This window comes from Genypterus blacodes, unplaced genomic scaffold (assembly GCF_046128005.1).
Source record: "Genypterus blacodes isolate CSIRO-AG114 ecotype Tasmania unplaced genomic scaffold, CSIRO-AGI_Gbla_v1 ptg000067l_1, whole genome shotgun sequence".
Lineage (NCBI taxonomy): Eukaryota > Metazoa > Chordata > Actinopteri > Ophidiiformes > Ophidiidae > Genypterus > Genypterus blacodes.
Window position 1 is genome coordinate 13,730,216 of NW_027466879.1, and position 16,514 is coordinate 13,746,729.

General features: G+C 42.9%; 1 protein-coding gene across 1 annotated transcript; it reads left to right on the forward strand.

The window, feature by feature from the left end:
* The first annotated feature begins 2,701 nt into the window (after window positions 1-2,701).
* On the forward strand, window positions 2,702-15,157 carry mmp2 (matrix metallopeptidase 2). The gene is made up of 13 exons (XM_076155850.1): window positions 2,702-3,019; window positions 3,180-3,406; window positions 4,252-4,400; window positions 5,422-5,550; window positions 5,875-6,048; window positions 6,714-6,887; window positions 7,522-7,695; window positions 7,892-8,047; window positions 8,476-8,602; window positions 11,238-11,374; window positions 11,812-11,971; window positions 12,255-12,364; window positions 13,978-15,157. The coding sequence occupies exons 1-13, from the start codon at window positions 2,873-2,875 to the stop codon at window positions 14,079-14,081; spliced, it is 1,968 nt and encodes a 655-aa protein (XP_076011965.1). The 5' UTR covers window positions 2,702-2,872; the 3' UTR covers window positions 14,082-15,157.
* Window positions 15,158-16,514: the final 1,357 nt, after the last annotated feature.

A 16,514-nucleotide genomic window follows, 5' to 3' on the forward strand; every position in this document is an offset into this window, starting at 1 on the left:
TTGGCAAATGGATGTTAAATTCACTCTGCGACCACCGACAGCAGACCGCGCTATGAAAAATTAACTGTATCCCGCTAAAGAAAAGGGAAATTGCTTTGCGAGATATACCACAAAATCCTGTTTGTGAGCTATCCATCTGTCAGATCTCTTTTCAAAGGAAGTGTTTCAGCTCTCTCTATTAAAAAGGCTGCTCTCATATGCTGTTGAGAGTAATCCATGATGAGAGCAGAAACAAAGAGATGTCACAAAGAGTTAGAGCAAATCCCCATGCAGAGGAGCACAACTTGGGAAGAGGTGATTCAAAAGCCTCATGGGTGCAGAGCAAATTACAGCCACTAGAGGGCGGTAAAACGGCTGTCTGCGCCTCAAACCAGCCAATACAGAAGCTCACAAGTCAATTAAATGGTATTTCTGGCAATGATTACAATCCAGATTCAGTAAATTGACTGATTAATCAATGACCAGTTTCAGAACAATTGTTTTATAATACTTAGCCTTGCTTTTCAAAGGTAGACTCCAGTATGGGAATCACAGCTGCAGCTAATCAAGCTGATCGCTTATCTCAGGCTTTATTCAGATCCATATATAAATATTATAAATATCAAGCTTACCTGCGTCTTCAGAGGAGAACTTGTTTGTGAATTTGTAGTTGTTTGTCTCAATCCGAGCGCACCTTTTCCAACGGTCGCGATTTGTAGCCTTGATGCCCGCTCAAAACTAATGTATTGTGGATATATCTGACATTGTTAAATCAACAAGACTATAGCAAGCAAAGCAATTGTGCACACGTGGTCTGGGTGCTCCATTTCCGATTGTGTTTGTGAGTTTGTCAGGTGAAGAGGGAAACTTTTTCCAGGTAAGGGTCAAATGTGAACAATGTTTACAAATGTTGGACCGCCATATATGTTTATAAAGTTAATTCAACTTTTGTGCGCAGACTAAGAATGAATAAAGATTTTTTTTTTTGTTCAAGCTGTTTTTTTTCTATTTGCATAAATGTGACATTCTAGGTGACTTTTCACATCCCGCCACCAGATGTCAATATATCACTTCTAATCATTTTTTGCTCTGTCTGCAGCTCAGCCATCATGTGCATGTTGATATTGTTTGCCAACATTCTATTTGTACCAAGAAGTTGCAGTTATGTTACTTGACCAATAAAACTGACTTACTCTTTTTTTCTTTGTAAATATCTTTTCTAAATCAGTCTGTAATGTAATGTCTTAAATGACATAAAGGCCCCTAGGCAAAATGTGACCATTGTTGCAGGAGTGTAGAATGATCTGGAATTGGATTTATTTGAGAAACAAAACAATGCTGGTATTGAGTCTTCATTCAGTTGCATGATAGATACACAGTGCTTGCTTTGGAAACTTGAAGATTTATAAACCACCTATGAATTGTACTGTTTTCAGTCTGGGTTCTACAGCTCCATCACCTCATTTATTTTCAACTAAGTTCTTATGTGCTCAGCTTTTTTGCCATGGTCTCTATTACTGCAAATCAATAGCTCACCAATTACAAGAGCTGCACACTGACACGCGATCTACCTGGAGGCTACAACTGTGCAGTAGACCAGAAGAAACAAAGCTCAGAAAGCAATCAAAACATTGCCTTTCATCACATTCAAACATACTGCAGTTACACTTCAAAAGAAAGTGTGAGATTGGCTTGGATCTCAGTGGATGATACTGGACCCTGCAGACATATCAACACCTTATCTCATTGATTACCCTGAGGAGGTTGACTGGAACATCATTTTTACATGCTGGAACTCTGTGACTTGAATGCAACTATTAGGCTTTCCTAGCCTGTTGAATTACCGTAAACATATTGTATATAAGATAAAACTTTATTTATCCTGAGGGAAATTGCTGAATATGCATGATTCAATTAGACAGCACCACTTATCAGGCCGTGGATAATATATCAACTTCTTCTATTAAAAATGGTTCATTTAGGGTGAAACTGTTGACACGTGTTGTATTTGGACTTGTCATAGCAGGAAAAGCACAGCTGTAACCAATAACCTTAATGATTGGCTCTGTTTCACACACAAACCAGGGCCTTGGCGGTTGCACACCTGAATGGAATGCAGCCACGGTTCATATTATTACTTACAACCATGTTTTACAAATTGAATGTCTGCTGAGGGTGCAGACACGTTTAGACACTGAGCCGACTGACCTCGACTGATCAGCATAATGGCCAAAAGCAACGGCTGCTGCTTTGTATATGTATATGTATATGTCATTCATGTTATTAGTAATATGACGAATAACTTGTATTGTTGATATAAAACTATAAAACTTAATTGGAAGAAAGGAATAAAAAGTGCACCTTCCATAAACAGTTCACTTAAGTGTACACCAATGTATTTCAGTGGACTGAAATATTAAAGGGTTCCGGAAATGTATTGAAAACAGCAATACTTACTGTCAAAGTTGAATTTGTATTTATTTTCACACCATATGGCTTATATCTGTGACTGGAATGGAGCCACAGATTTAGTTCTCTAACATGAAAACGATTTGTTTTGACAATAAATCATCTGAATTCCACCATAACATCAGAAACTACCGCGCTTGCAACTTTCCTACGGCGCAAAACGCACCACTTTCTTTTCACTTATACGAATCAAGGCGTTTGCGAGTTTGCATCTGTCGTTATTTCCCAAACCTGGAGTCTGCGCAGAACGCGTTAAGCGAAAAGTGCGTGTGCAAGCAGAACGCAGAAAGTTCCTAGCGGAGGTGCAGGATGTCCCGTTAAGGAGGAAAACTCAGCCCAGAGGAGCAGAGCAGCAAAGCGAGCTGAGCGGCACAGACGGACCGGACCGGACCGCAACCAGGACGCAAAAGCTCAAGCTGTAACAATGGAGATACTTAGCACCCGTCGGGTTGTTCTCAAAGTGTTTTTGGTTCAGTTCTTCGCCTTCCAGCAAACCTATGCTGCCCCGTCGCCTATTATCAGGTTTCCAGGGGACGATACCACCCCGAGAACAGACAAAGAAGTCGCTCTGGTAAGGTTTTGTTTATGTTATAAGGCTAAAACTTCATGATGACTAAGATGGAAAGCCTGTTTTTACAATAATGGAGATGGATTCAACTTTTTCAAATTAAACGTGCATTGTTTACTATTACTATTAACTAACTATTTACACCTTTTCCCGTCTCCTTTAGCACTATCTGAATAAGTTTTATGGATGCCCTCAAGACAGATGCAACCTAATGGTGCTCAAGGACACGCTGAAGAAAATGCAGAAGTTCTTCACCCTGCAAGAAACTGGCGAGATCGATGCCAAAACTGTGGAAATCATGAAAAAGCCCCGCTGTGGCGTTCCAGATGTGGCCAATTACAACTTCTTCCACAGGAAACCCATGTGGCAGAAGAAAGCCATCACCTACAGGTCAGAGGAGAAACATCTAGGAGGATTTGATTGTCTTTATTACTGTAAATCTGTGTTAGAAATGCAGGAAAAATTTGGTTTATCTATACAATTCATCAAAAAGCAACATGTGGGTCAAGTCATCATCTTCATAATCTGTGTAATCTGCATAAATATCTTTGCGTGGTTTGTCAATCCCAATAATACATAATAATGTAACCCCTTCAACCATACTTACCATGAAACTAGTAAGTAATGCTTGTTATTTAAAGTCTAATATGAATCTGATGTGTAGATTGACAGTGGCAGTGAGGTATGATGTCGTCTGGCTGTGTTGTTTTGAGAGAAGGCCCTCTGCCTTGCCCTGCCTGACCCCCTCCCTACCTCCCTCACCCAGTCCACCCCACCCCCTACCCACTGTTGTGATGAGCTTGCATCTTGCGTCCCTAACAGGCATTGCGACACGGTGTGTGTGTGTTGGATCTTTTTGTTTTCATCCTGTGTTTTTGAGGTTTATAGCAAAGTGGAATCTGGTTTATTTACATCAGCAGTTCTCCCTGCACCCATCCGATGGGGAAAGGTTGCAAGCCAAAGACAATAACAAGGAGGAGTGGATGTTAGGTTAGGGAGTTGAGGAAAGGACTGTGCAGACACGCAGAGTCTGTGGCTGAACTGTGGCTGAATTTTCAACACATGATTCATCTTCTCTTACTGGACAGTTTGAGCTGAAATCTGCTTCCAGAGTTCTTGTAATCGGCCTACACCCTTCTCGCTCTGAGTCACAGCGACTCTCCTTATTGTTCCCGTAATCCTGATATATATTGTTTCATTTTGGGCTTAAACTTTACTTTCCATTATTACTGTAGAATCCTGGGATACACTGTTGATCTGGACGAGGAAGTCGTGAACGACGCCTTCTTCAGAGCCTTCAAAGTGTGGAGTGATGTCACCCCGCTCTCTTTCACCCGCATCATGGACGGAGAGGCTGACATCATGATTAATTTCGGTCGCAATGGTATGTAGGATGTAGCGATTAAACTGTTATTTGGTGTTTGGGAAAGACAGACGCTTAAAAGTCACTGAAGTCACTGCAAAGCTTATTGAGTAATTTGTAGATGGAAAGCAGGGGTGGGACAAGTGTTGTATTACATGGTTTCATCAGGATGGAGACAGAATGGGAAAACCAAACTTCTGGAGCATGGCTGTTACTGGCTGTTGCCTGGTTAAATAGTTCTCTGGATCTAAATTCAGAAAAGGGAGGCCTGCAGGCTAAGTTTCACAAATTGAATCACATCCAAGCACCACAGCCCAGAGAGGATCAATGCAGAGGAACAAACATTCTTTCTTAAGTATTTATTTAAAAACGGCTTATTATAAGTCCCACTCAGGTAGAAGCTCTGTGAAGTCAAGGTGGGGAATCTTAACTTGTGATTATGTTTAAAAGGGATCAGGATTCAGGATTCAAGGGACATGATAGGTTAATAGGAAAGTTTCTTTCTTCTTAACATCAAGTTCAACCATAATTTCTACTTTCTACTAGCTTTAGTGATGTGAGATGATATTGTCACAATCTTTGAGGTTTATGATCTCCATCACATTTGTCATCAGAGTTACTGCTTCCTGAGTCACTCGTGTTTCCGATCACGTGTCTCGTGTCTTGAAAACGCTCAACACATGTATGACCTAGTGTAGTTCTTCCGATGTGGAATGCCAGTAGGGCTAAAAGTGAGAAAACAGCTGAAGTTCACCGCCATGTTGACTGAACACTTAATACATCGAGGGGAATTGTGGCATTCTAACTCAAATAAGCATTACACATTTACACACAGTATCAAGACGGAGCCAAGAGGATGCAAACAACAAAACAAATCTATGAGGAATATTTGGATACTTAAAGGTTTTGAGTGGTGCTTATACATTACAGGGTGGCAACAAGACTGTATGTCCCAAATGTTTTTTTATATAATTCTTAAGCATATTGTTTTTTGAGCTTGTCTGTCTCTGATTGTGTCTGCTGTCAATGATGTCGTCACCAGAGCACGGAGACGGCTACCCCTTTGACGGCAAAGATGGCCTCCTGGCTCATGCCTTCGCTCCAGGCCCAGGGATTGGAGGAGACTCCCACTTTGACGATGACGAGCAGTGGACGCTGGGAGAAGGCTCAGGTAACTGCAGACACACACTCGTCACTCGGCAACCAATTTCCACTGAGTTCACTGTCCTATAAAATCAGCTGCCAGAGATGTGAGATCTGTTTGAGGCTGGTGGTCCATCAAAGTTAAAATCATACCTTTATGACCTTTACTTTCTCTGCCAGCGTGTTTCGTTCTTGTCCTGAAGGAAAGTTCAGACAGCAGATTTCCAAAACTTCTCTCTTCATGCTTGAGCCACAGACACGTTCACCAACAATAAATATGCCACATGAGTATATATTTAAAAATGTGGAGAAGCACCAATTTGATTTGATGCTGTGATTTTTTTTCCCGCAGTGGTGAAGGTAAAGTTTGGCAACGCTGACGGGGAGTTCTGTAAATTCCCTTTCATGTTCAACGGCACCGAATACAAGACCTGCACGTCTCAGGGCCGCGCCGACGGATTCCTGTGGTGCTCCACCACCTACAGCTTTGACGATGATGGCAAATACGGCTTCTGCCCCCATGAGTGTGAGTTAGCCCCCATGGTTACTTCCTCCCTACTCTGACCTTGCAGCGAAGCACGGCGGGGTTTGATAATTGGAAGCCTTAACAGGTTGTTGTACTGGAAATCAAACCTCAGGATAAGCAGCGTCGGTGTCACGCCCTATTTGCATCTCGTCGAACCGCAAAACTACTTAGACGCGAGATGTTTTCTCTTCTACGCGTGCCAAGAAATACTTTCAGAAATCAGATGGAATTTATTTAAAGCGAGCCTGTTGCTTTTGGACCAGAAGAAATGAGGTTGCCATGTATGCCAGGAAAGTCTTGTTTTTGTTTAGAGCAGATTGTGGAATATTTCTTTTCCAAGTTACTGCCCCACTTTGAAACACTGGGCTCTGTCAAACACGTTGTTTGCGTTCTGATGCTGTCCATGGTACTAATGTGAGCACACGCTTAGCACATCTGACTGCCAAAGTACACATGTACAGAGTTGTATATGATGAAAACACAAGTGAGGCCGGTTTGTCCTGGAACCATCTTCTCTACGAATCCTATACTTTATACTACTGCTTCCTCAACTGTAACTGAGGTCTGTCCACCACCAATTTCATGCAACTGCAAAGAAATGATGAAATGCCAAAATATTGTTTTCAATGGCAGTTTGAACCCTTCTGCTCCCGTGTTTGTTACAGTGCTGTTCACCCTGGGTGGCAACGCCGACGGAGTGGCGTGTAAGTTCCCTTTCACGTTCCAGGGGGACACCTACGACAGCTGCACCACTCAGGGCCGAGACGACGGGTACCGCTGGTGTGCCACCACCAACAATTATGATGCTGACAAATCCTACGGGTTCTGCCCCGAAACTGGTGGGTAGTAGAATTGACGATGCTATGATTCTCTGTGTCCTGCTCGTGTTCTGGATTATGTACATGCGTGGATGTGTACAGATCACTTTTTTCCTACTTGCTTTATATCTAAATGTGCAGTTTATGACGCCTGGCCGGGTTTGTTGTTGTGCAGGAATGTTCCATCTTAGGTTTTTGTTCTCGCTCGCGGTCTGCTAAATGGCTGCAAAAGTATTTTACTGTGCAGTGGAAGGACTTTCTTTCCATTCTGTCAGTGAGGCCGATTCCCGGGGTGAGGTAGTGCAGGAGGGAGGTGTGGAAGGGGGAGAGAGAGAGAGAGAGAGAGCTTTCATCTGGTTCTAATTGATTTGGAAATACTTTTCTTTGAAAAATAAAAAAAGAGAAAACCAGTGTTGCCAGAAAAAAAGTCTCTCTTTGAAAGTAAATCAATGTGGGTGGGTGCTTCTGGTTTGGTGCCGAATAGATTAGTTATTGATGTCACGCGTATTGTGCCAGTGTTTTAATTATGTTTTCAAGCTCATCCCATTTCACAATGTGCTGTAAGCTTTTGCAACATTTTGGAAAATGATTCACCACGTGCAGGGATGACAGGTCGCTGTCAGAGTTCTCACCTGCCGTTTGATGCTTTGTGCAGCCATGTCAACAGTTGGCGGAAACGCTGAGGGAAGCCCCTGCGCTTTTCCCTTCACCTTCCTGGGAGACACCTACGAATCCTGCACCACATCCGGAAGGAGTGACGGCAAGATGTGGTGCGCCACCTCCATGAGTTACGACGACGACCGCAAGTGGGGCTTCTGTCCAGACCAAGGTGAGAAGGAGTCACGTGTGGGACCAAAGGAGTTTTTTTGTAAATAGCTCAGGCTCCCATGTGGTGGAATTTCAATGCCACAGAAATCGATGAGTACAAGACTGTCCACACACTATTACATAAAACTATTTGGAAGTCATTTTGTTCTGCACTCTTTGCCATGTACAGATCATTTATGTTCATTCCATACCTCCAGGCTACAGTTTGTTCCTGGTGGCAGCTCATGAGTTTGGTCACGCCCTGGGCTTGGAGCACTCTCAGGACCCCGGAGCATTAATGGCCCCCATTTACACCTTCACCAAGGACTTCAGGCTGTCCAACGACGATATCCAAGGCATCCAGGAGCTCTATGGTGAATAGAAATGTGACTTACAGCTGGTTGATCAGAGAATATCCAATATGCAAATTCTCGAGTGTAGGAGTCGGCAGAACCATCTCCCCCACCCCTCATATATATGATTTCACGGTAAAGTGAGTGATTGACGACTGCAAAGATATGCAATTTGGGTAAAACATGATCAATTGTGAACTCTTTGGTCATGAATGTTAAACAATGGTCCTAAAAGCTAAACGACAGCACAGATGACAACCTGCCTGCATCTTTCCTCCTTCCTTATTACACAGTGTGGCATATCGATGAAGTTTTGACTTCACAGTATTCACACATTTTCCCTGCATTAAAAATCAAAGAGAGCTGTAGATCCCCATGCATCTGAGAAAGACTCATTGTAATGTAAACTTTACAACCCTGTCCTTCACTGTGGCTTCTTTGGCCCACAGGCGGGTCGACGGACACGCCCACGTCTCCAACACAGGGTCCCGTCACGCCCATGGACATCTGCAAGGAGCCGGTTGTCTTCGATGCGATAGCACAGATCAGAGGGGAGACCTTCTTCTTCAAGGACAGGTAATCAAATCAAATGAAATCGTGAGAAAGTGCTAATGTTTTCTATGACCTCAACAGTGCTGCAAACACGCATATGAGGTAGAAACGTATTAGAGTATCATGGGTTTAGGTTGGTTTTGATCTTCACGCCTTTAAACATCGATTACAAAGTCTTCATTTTCGATGTCCTGAGATGACCTGCATGCTGTTATAACCATGATTGTTTGTGGATGTAATGTTACCGTTTGCTGTCTTAGTCATGAATTACAGCAAAATCCATGTTTGGCTCTGTTGAAACCGAGCGAGTAGTCTTTGGCTCGTTCCGCAAATTTCCAGTCTGCGACCTATCGGAGAACATGCAAACATTACTCAAACGCTTACGTCTGGCTTATGACTCAGGCAAGTAAAAACAAAGAAGCCTCCACGAGTTACACAGTAATGCCACATAAAAAGGAGCCGTGCGAAGTGAGGTTTGTTGTTTGTCTACGCTCATGATGTGTTCAGGTGAGGATTCAGGTTACAGGTTCCCCTGTTTTCCAAAACAAAACGCGCAGAACAATTAAATAGGCATTGGCCTCTCTGTCTACAGCTCTCCACAGGCGCCAGTGAAGAGAGGGCCGTCCTGCGTGTTTACCGGCTGAGTTAGTGCTGATGAAGAGTTGCATGAAGTCCTGTGGTCGTGTGGCTCATAAGTCTTTGTGACTCATTGTATTTTCCCTCAGGAAGGTGAAGGGCAGCAGCAGCAAATTCCTCAGAGAGTCACATTGAACAAAAACAGTAATCTTGTCGAGCGTGATCGCCACGTCGGTCACGATGTGTTAACTAGCTCACGTCTTGTAATTCACGTTTATGCATTTGTCACGACTATATTTGGAACAAGGCCCCAAAGCAGAGCAGCCCCATCGACCTCTGCAGCCTCTAAGGTCTTTCACTTAAACTGACGCCCATGTCTTTATTACGTCTTACCTCCCTCTTCCTCTCTTCCCCGCACATTTGCAGTAATCGGCACTGCAGCACACAGATTCCAGAGCGTTCTGTGGACCGTGAAAGCTTGGCCCGGCGTGTAGAAGTCAAACCAGGCTTTACTCTCCCAGGCTCAGCTGAAGCTTTAGTTAATGTTCTTGATTATTATTTGATTTCTTGATGTTCAGATAATGTGAGAAACAGTCATGGGCTGTTGTGTAGCTAAGTTACGAGTACAGACTTATGTTGTGGTTTATAACTGGGCCATATTTTAACTTTTGCGATCGTACGACAGCGTTTGTCTGTTGTGAGCAGCTGGGCCAGCTGTGTAAACTAGCACAATCCAGAGCAACGTTCAGAGTCAGTGGGTTTCCCCTGCTGGAATATGGAGCAAACCGTTGGGAGAGATACATTAACATTCATTAATCAAAGCAGTCTCTGTTGTGTAACCACGCGTGGCTTTGTGTAATGTTTCAAACAATTATTTGGTTTGTTATGCTATGAAGTGTGGCTGACTGAAACATCGATCACATGTGAATCTTTCCGAGTCCTGACACGACACGAGTGAGGTTTCTGTGTAAGCCTGTTGTTGTTGTGACCCCCACAGAGACTGAACGAAACAGTGTTCCAGGCCTCGGTGCCAATGCTCCCTCACCTTTCCTACCGTAATGTGGGATACCCGTTTGTTTCTCCTGCCTCAGCATAGTTATGATGTCGGGTAAATTTGGACATTATGCAGTGAGTAATACTTAGCAATACTTAGCTGAGCCCAGCATCAAGGTGTCTGTCTGTCTGGAGGCTTAAGAGCAATGCAATTAAAGTGTCTCAAGATGTCCACTTACCAACCTACCCATTAGATTCCGTCTGACTGTATCCAAACATCCACAGAGGCCGGATGCAAGCAGTCCGTGATATCTTCCCTGTTTTCTTCCTTCCGCTTGTGGACGTTATCTAACACTCACAAACTGCTAATCTCGCACTCTGAACTTTATGGCTGCCGTTTATAAGCTGGTGCAGACCTTTAAAGGCCCCGCACGCCCACACAGGTGGTTCCAGTTAGTCGGGCGTAATAGACTTTTCTCCTGTTCAAGGTGGGTGAAAGTGCACCGAGAGTCTGCTGAGGTCACCAAATGTATATATTGTACACATACATGCTGTTACCAGGAGAGGGGATGGCTAACCCACACTTTAGCTTACACCTACTGGGTTAAGATAGGGAGATTTGAAATCCTTGATGTTCTCCATTCATGGCTTTGCAAACATCCCTGAAACTCTGATAAACAAATGAGATATTCCTGCTAACTGATGTGCATGAAGGCTCGAGTATTGCAGATCTCTCCTCTTTTCAAAAAATAGGTCAGTGGAAAAGAGTTTGGGAAGCTGCTGTTGTTGTGCAGCTGTGTATTGGAAATCCAGGCAAGATGGGTCTTGTTCCGCTCGCGTCTGCAGCCTTAGCACTAACGAGAACCAGATGCTCATGAATCAGGCCATTGTGGCTGACTCGGCCAGTGGAGCACTTGTGCTAACCCCCCTTCTTCCTCCTCCTCTTCCTCACACACACATATACACACACACACACACACACACACACACACACCTTGCCTTCATCCCCCCCCTCTGGCCCATTTTCATTTTAACTCCAATTTCACTTCTGCCTCACCTACAGTTCTATTCCTCCTCCTCTGTCTGCCAGGTTCCTGTTCAGGTCAGTCAACTTCAGAAGCAAGCCCAGCGGCCCGATGCTGGTGGCCACCTACTGGCCCGACTTGCCTGCCAAAGTAGATGCTGCCTACGAAAACCCAGTGGAGGAAAAGACGGTCTTCTTCTCAGGTACGCCAATAGAAAACAGAAATGGAAGAAGGCGACGTTCAAATAAAGCAAAGCGAGGGTTGATCTGTGCCCTGCTGAATATTGATGCGAACGCGCTTCATTAGTGTGTTCACTGCTTCCATGGTGACAAGAGAGACCATGAGTAATAAAGGGCTCTTTTTTTTACCACTTGGATGCTTTTCTCTGAATAGTCATGTGTTTCTTAGAACTGAAACTTTAGGCGAAACGGGAATGTTGGCCGAGCGCTCTCGCGTGCGGTGTGCACCCTCGGACATTCAACCATAGTTATTAGTGGTTTCTGATGCATTCTTCACATTTTAATATTGTGACATCTTATGGAAAAGTGATGAGATTGACATAAGATGATTTTCAGTTTTGAGTTAGTTTGTTTCTTACCCTCTCCTTCTGCTTATTTGTCGCCCTGCTCGTCCTTCTAGGCAATGAGATGTGGATGTACAAAGCAGATCAGCTGGAGAGAGGCTACCCCAAGAGGATCACCAGTCTCGGCCTCCCATCTGACCTGCAAAATATCGACGCTGCCTTCAACTTCAGGAGGAACAGGAAGACCTACTTGTTCTCTGGAGACAAATTCTGGAGGTAAAGAGTTAAGCTTATTCATTTGGTTCATTTGTGAGCCTAAACTCAGTGTGTGACGCACAGTAACTCAGAGCTGTTGATGTCACTCCCTGTGTTATTGCCGGGCTATGCCTGGTTTCAATTAGAGTGTTTGGTGCGACTTAAACTGGGCTGTAAACCACAGCAGCTCCCACAGCTCTTTCGCAAACATGGGATTTCTCAGTTTGTGTTTGACTGGTGTGTTGAAGGTCAATATTTATCGAAGGATGAATACAAATAAAACTTTATTCTAATGTGTATGTAGATATGATGAGGAGAGGAAGACAATGGACCCTGGATTCCCCAAACTCATTGCTGATGCCTGGAATGGCATCCCAGATGGCATAGACGCTGCCTTCAGTCTTAATGGCATTGGTAAATACATCTCTTTCTTCTAAAAAATCTATGAATCTGTGTATTCCCATTAAGGAACTTCAAAATGTAAGACTAGGAGTTGAGACTGTTCTCCATTTCTCTATTTGTTGTCAGTTCGGTTGGTTTCTCTAGTGGGGATTGGCTGGTCATGAAGTGTGAAGCCTGCAGCTGAATATACAGCAGCTTGTTCATTGATTGAGAAAAGTGGACACACAGTTGTTTGATGGCGTTGTGTCCTTTTGCAAGCCAGCTGCCAGACATTCAGAAATTGACATTTTTTGGGACAAGAAAGCATAAATTTAGCTACATTTAAAGAATCCCACAGAAAGTTTCTATTTTTAATGTTCGTACCTGTTCATTACAAATGGAGCACACAGTATATTGCATTACTGCTCACAATTTTCCAGCATAACTTATTTGCTTGAGTTCTTACCTTTCAGAGACCCATTGATTTGAATATGAAAATCAGCCATTGAGCTCATCTCATTGTAACTCATTCAGCAAACATAAACAAGTGTTTCCACTGAAACCTGGCTACAGTTCAAATAGCATTGCAGTCCAGTCACTAAAGCAAGGGCTATAGAAATCATTAAAAAACAACAACGTGATTCCTTTGCCGTCGCCAATTTGTGAAGAAGAAAATACAAAAGTAGCAAAAACCACCCTGGGACTCCATCGCTTTGATGACTTTGGATTATGAGGGAGAAGGGACTTTGTGTAAATGGCCGCCGGGCTTCAATTAGTGCCAGTTCACTGCAGACTGGCATTCTGCAGTTAGATAAATCCAGTCGTCTCCCTCGGCATGTCTGGCACTGCGCCTCGAACAACAGGACCTCTCATTTACCAGAACCCTGCAAACCACGGTGACACACTTAGTCAAAAATGAACTCCTCAGAGGAACTGATTACACAACGAGAATGAGGAAATGAAATGGGAATAAGGAGAAGCAATGAAGTGAGGGAGTGATCTGCAGTCTGATGTTGATAGAGACAGCCCAGGGAGGAAGACATTCGCTCTATATTTGATACGGAATGTTCTAATTTATTGTCGGGCCTTGTGCGCTCACAGCAACTGACCTTCAGCTTGTTATTGTACCTGTGTTTAGTCACAGTTCTCACAGCGACTAGAGTGCAAGAAATACACTTTTGAGAGGCAGTAGGCACGATACCTGTAAATGTCCTCTGAGACGGCCCGTCGGCTGTGTACACTTGGGGTTAGAGGTGGTATGCAAATTTCTGTCAGAGGCAAGCCAACCAGGGATTTTTCCATTAACGCTCACCGTATTTCCCCCTAACATACACACAGCCCTGTAAGCATCACATAGGCCCGTCCCCTCACTGTGGACAAACAGATTGCTATAAAGCTAGCCTGTGCCCGTCCCACAGAGAGGCCTCTGTTTGCATACCCAGAGTGAGACTCGACCTTGGCTTCAGCAGAGCCTGATTGGATACTTACACATAGTAAATAAAGTAGGTCATACGTTTGTCAACTGATTGAGATGATTCAAGCGATTCAAGTGGTTTGTGGTGTATATGTGTGACTTACCATGGAAAACGGGAAGGATAAAAAACAGATATTTTTAATATTGAATACTTTGTGCTTGTCTTCCACAGATTACAGTTATTTCTTCAAAGGCAACCACTATTTCAAATTGGAAGACGGCAGCCTAAAGATTGTGAAGTTGGGTGAAATCACAAAGGACTGGCTTGGTTGTTAAGCACCGCTCGCATCTCTGGCAGCTGGCTCTTCCTGTGATGACCTCTGGCCTCATGAGGACATTGCCACGGTATCGCACAGTGGTTCAATGCTCAAATCACACACTGTTGTTGGGTTTTTCGCCTGGCAACTGTGCACGCTTTCATGGGTGACATGTCCTATCCAGCCTGTATAACCAGCCTCCAGCTTTGTGGAAAGGCACCTTGGGACCTTCTGCACAGGCTGAATATAGGCAATTGGATATTTGTTATATTACTGTGTGATATTGACATTTCATTTGTTATGCTGATGCGGCTTTGTTATGACGCGTACCCCCATTCTATTGTTTTTGATTGTTTTTGTTTTGTTTTTAACTTTGACATCAGGTATGTCCACACTGCATCGAACTAAGCAGTGCTATGCTGTGAGATATCGCCTTTTATGCAAATTTAGTTTCCAAAAGGTGTTTTGCACCGTGAGGGGAAGTCATGATGGCTTAGAACTACTTCTATGTCCACAGTGTACAAACTGCAGTTTCATAAATGTATCGTTTTGTTTTTTGATTTTTTTTATGAAGTATTTTTCTCATTATTGTGCAATACATTTGAGAGAAATGAATTTGCACAATGTGTCTTGACCGAAAATGGTGCTTTAGGAAATTGCTTTTTGCGTATAGTTCTATATAAACATTTCATATTCTATCTAACAATGTCTGATGGAACTACTTATTCTCTGGATTTCAGAAAGTAGTATTTGCTGGCACACGTTATTCTTTATTTGGTTAGCACTTTATAAAGGACAACAATATGCAAGGGAACTGGACAATATGGATACCAAATTATTGTCATGGCAACTCCATTTTGTACTTTCCTTTGCTAATGCGACAGAAAGATTAAAAGGCACAGGTTGCCTATAGAGGCTGTATAAGTTTGCTGCATGATGGAATCATGACAAGAGTACCACAGTAGTGTTGTCGAATAATCTTTTTTATATTCTCTTTTTTTGTGATTTAACTCTGCAGTCATTGTGTTGTGTATTGTTTTTAATGCTTGGGCACTTTGTTATTCTTTCATCAATAAAGGTTGTCAATATAATGTGGATCAGTAATAGAATAGCTTTTATTGTCATTGTATATAATAATACAACGAAATGCATTTGTGCTGTGCCTGAATCTTTGGACAGTAATAAATAACAGCAACAAACTATAAATAAACAACTACAAACAATTAATAAATAATAAATAACAACAAATAAACAACACACAGTTCCATTCATACATTAAAACATAAGTAGTCCCACAGCTCAATTGCTCAAGATGTCCCAATAGCTCAAGATGTCTCATATGACATGTCTCGACATCCCATATGACATCACGACATCACATAACATCACACATGACATATGACATCACATGACATCACATATGACATATGACATCACATGACATAGCAACATCCCACATGACATCACAACATCACACCCCAAATGACATCACATGTCCCTTGCCCCATATGACATCACATGACATCATAGCTTAAGATGCCCAATATGTCCCGATGTGTCCCAATATTGCAATTGACTTTTGGGGTACTAATTTGTCTAATGTTTGATTTTGTTTAGCTCATTTATGGCCCTTACAAAGAAGCTGCTCTTCAGTCTGGTGGTGCGCGTGTTCAGTGATCTGTATCGCCTTCCAGAGGGTAACAGACAGAACAGGGAGTTACAAGGGTGGGATGCATCTTTCAGGATGGTGTTGGCCCTGCGCAGACAACGAGTCTTAAAAATGTCCTCCAGAGAGGGCAGGGGAAGTCCAATTATTTTTCCTGCTGTTTTCACAGTCTTTTTGAGTTTTTGGCGATCTGCCTCAGTGCAGTTTGCATACATACATATAATGAGGTGAGAAAGCAAAAAACATATAAGTTCACCACTCAACTGAATGTACTGGTTTAGAGACAGGACTCTCTTGCAAAGTAAATCTTCTTCCAGAACAACATTGATAACTTATTGGATCACCAGAATAATAACAACCACCATTGGACTCTAACCAGGAACAGTTGACTAGTTATTGTGTGTACAATCAAGGGAAACGTAGAAGTGAAGTGACCCGTGAGATGAGAAATCATCCCGACCCAATATTCAGCTCAACTCTTCGACTAAATAAGAACGACAAATCCAATAAGCCAAACTTCCTCTTGGTCTTTTGCCAGCATTACATCCCAGTTCAAGCAGTGTGTTGATATTGTTCATGGATAAATTCTCAGTGTAATGTAAGTTACATCAGTGGAGTAGCTGCAAGGTCATGTTGGCGTTGCATAATGTATTATTAGCTGACATTAAGCCATTGTGGCCTTTCCACAACATTCACACCAGTCAGATTAACTCTATGGAGCATAGATCTCCCAATCATGAAACATTTGAAGTACTTTTTTTCATCAGCTTGAGTTTATTTAGTCCA

What these genes read in the sequence shown, in the direction of transcription:
- mmp2 (XM_076155850.1), top strand. Translation starts at nt 2,873, where the DNA reads ATGGAGATACTTAGCACCCGTCGGGTTGTTCTCAAAGTGTTTTTGGTT. An exon ending in CAGACAAAGAAGTCGCTCTG is followed by an intron (nt 3,020 to 3,179) that starts GTAAGGTTTTGT and finishes CGTCTCCTTTAG; the next exon opens with CACTATCTGAATAAGTTTTA. An exon ending in CGGCTTCTGCCCCCATGAGT is followed by an intron (nt 6,049 to 6,713) that starts GTGAGTTAGCCC and finishes TGTTTGTTACAG; the next exon opens with TGCTGTTCACCCTGGGTGGC.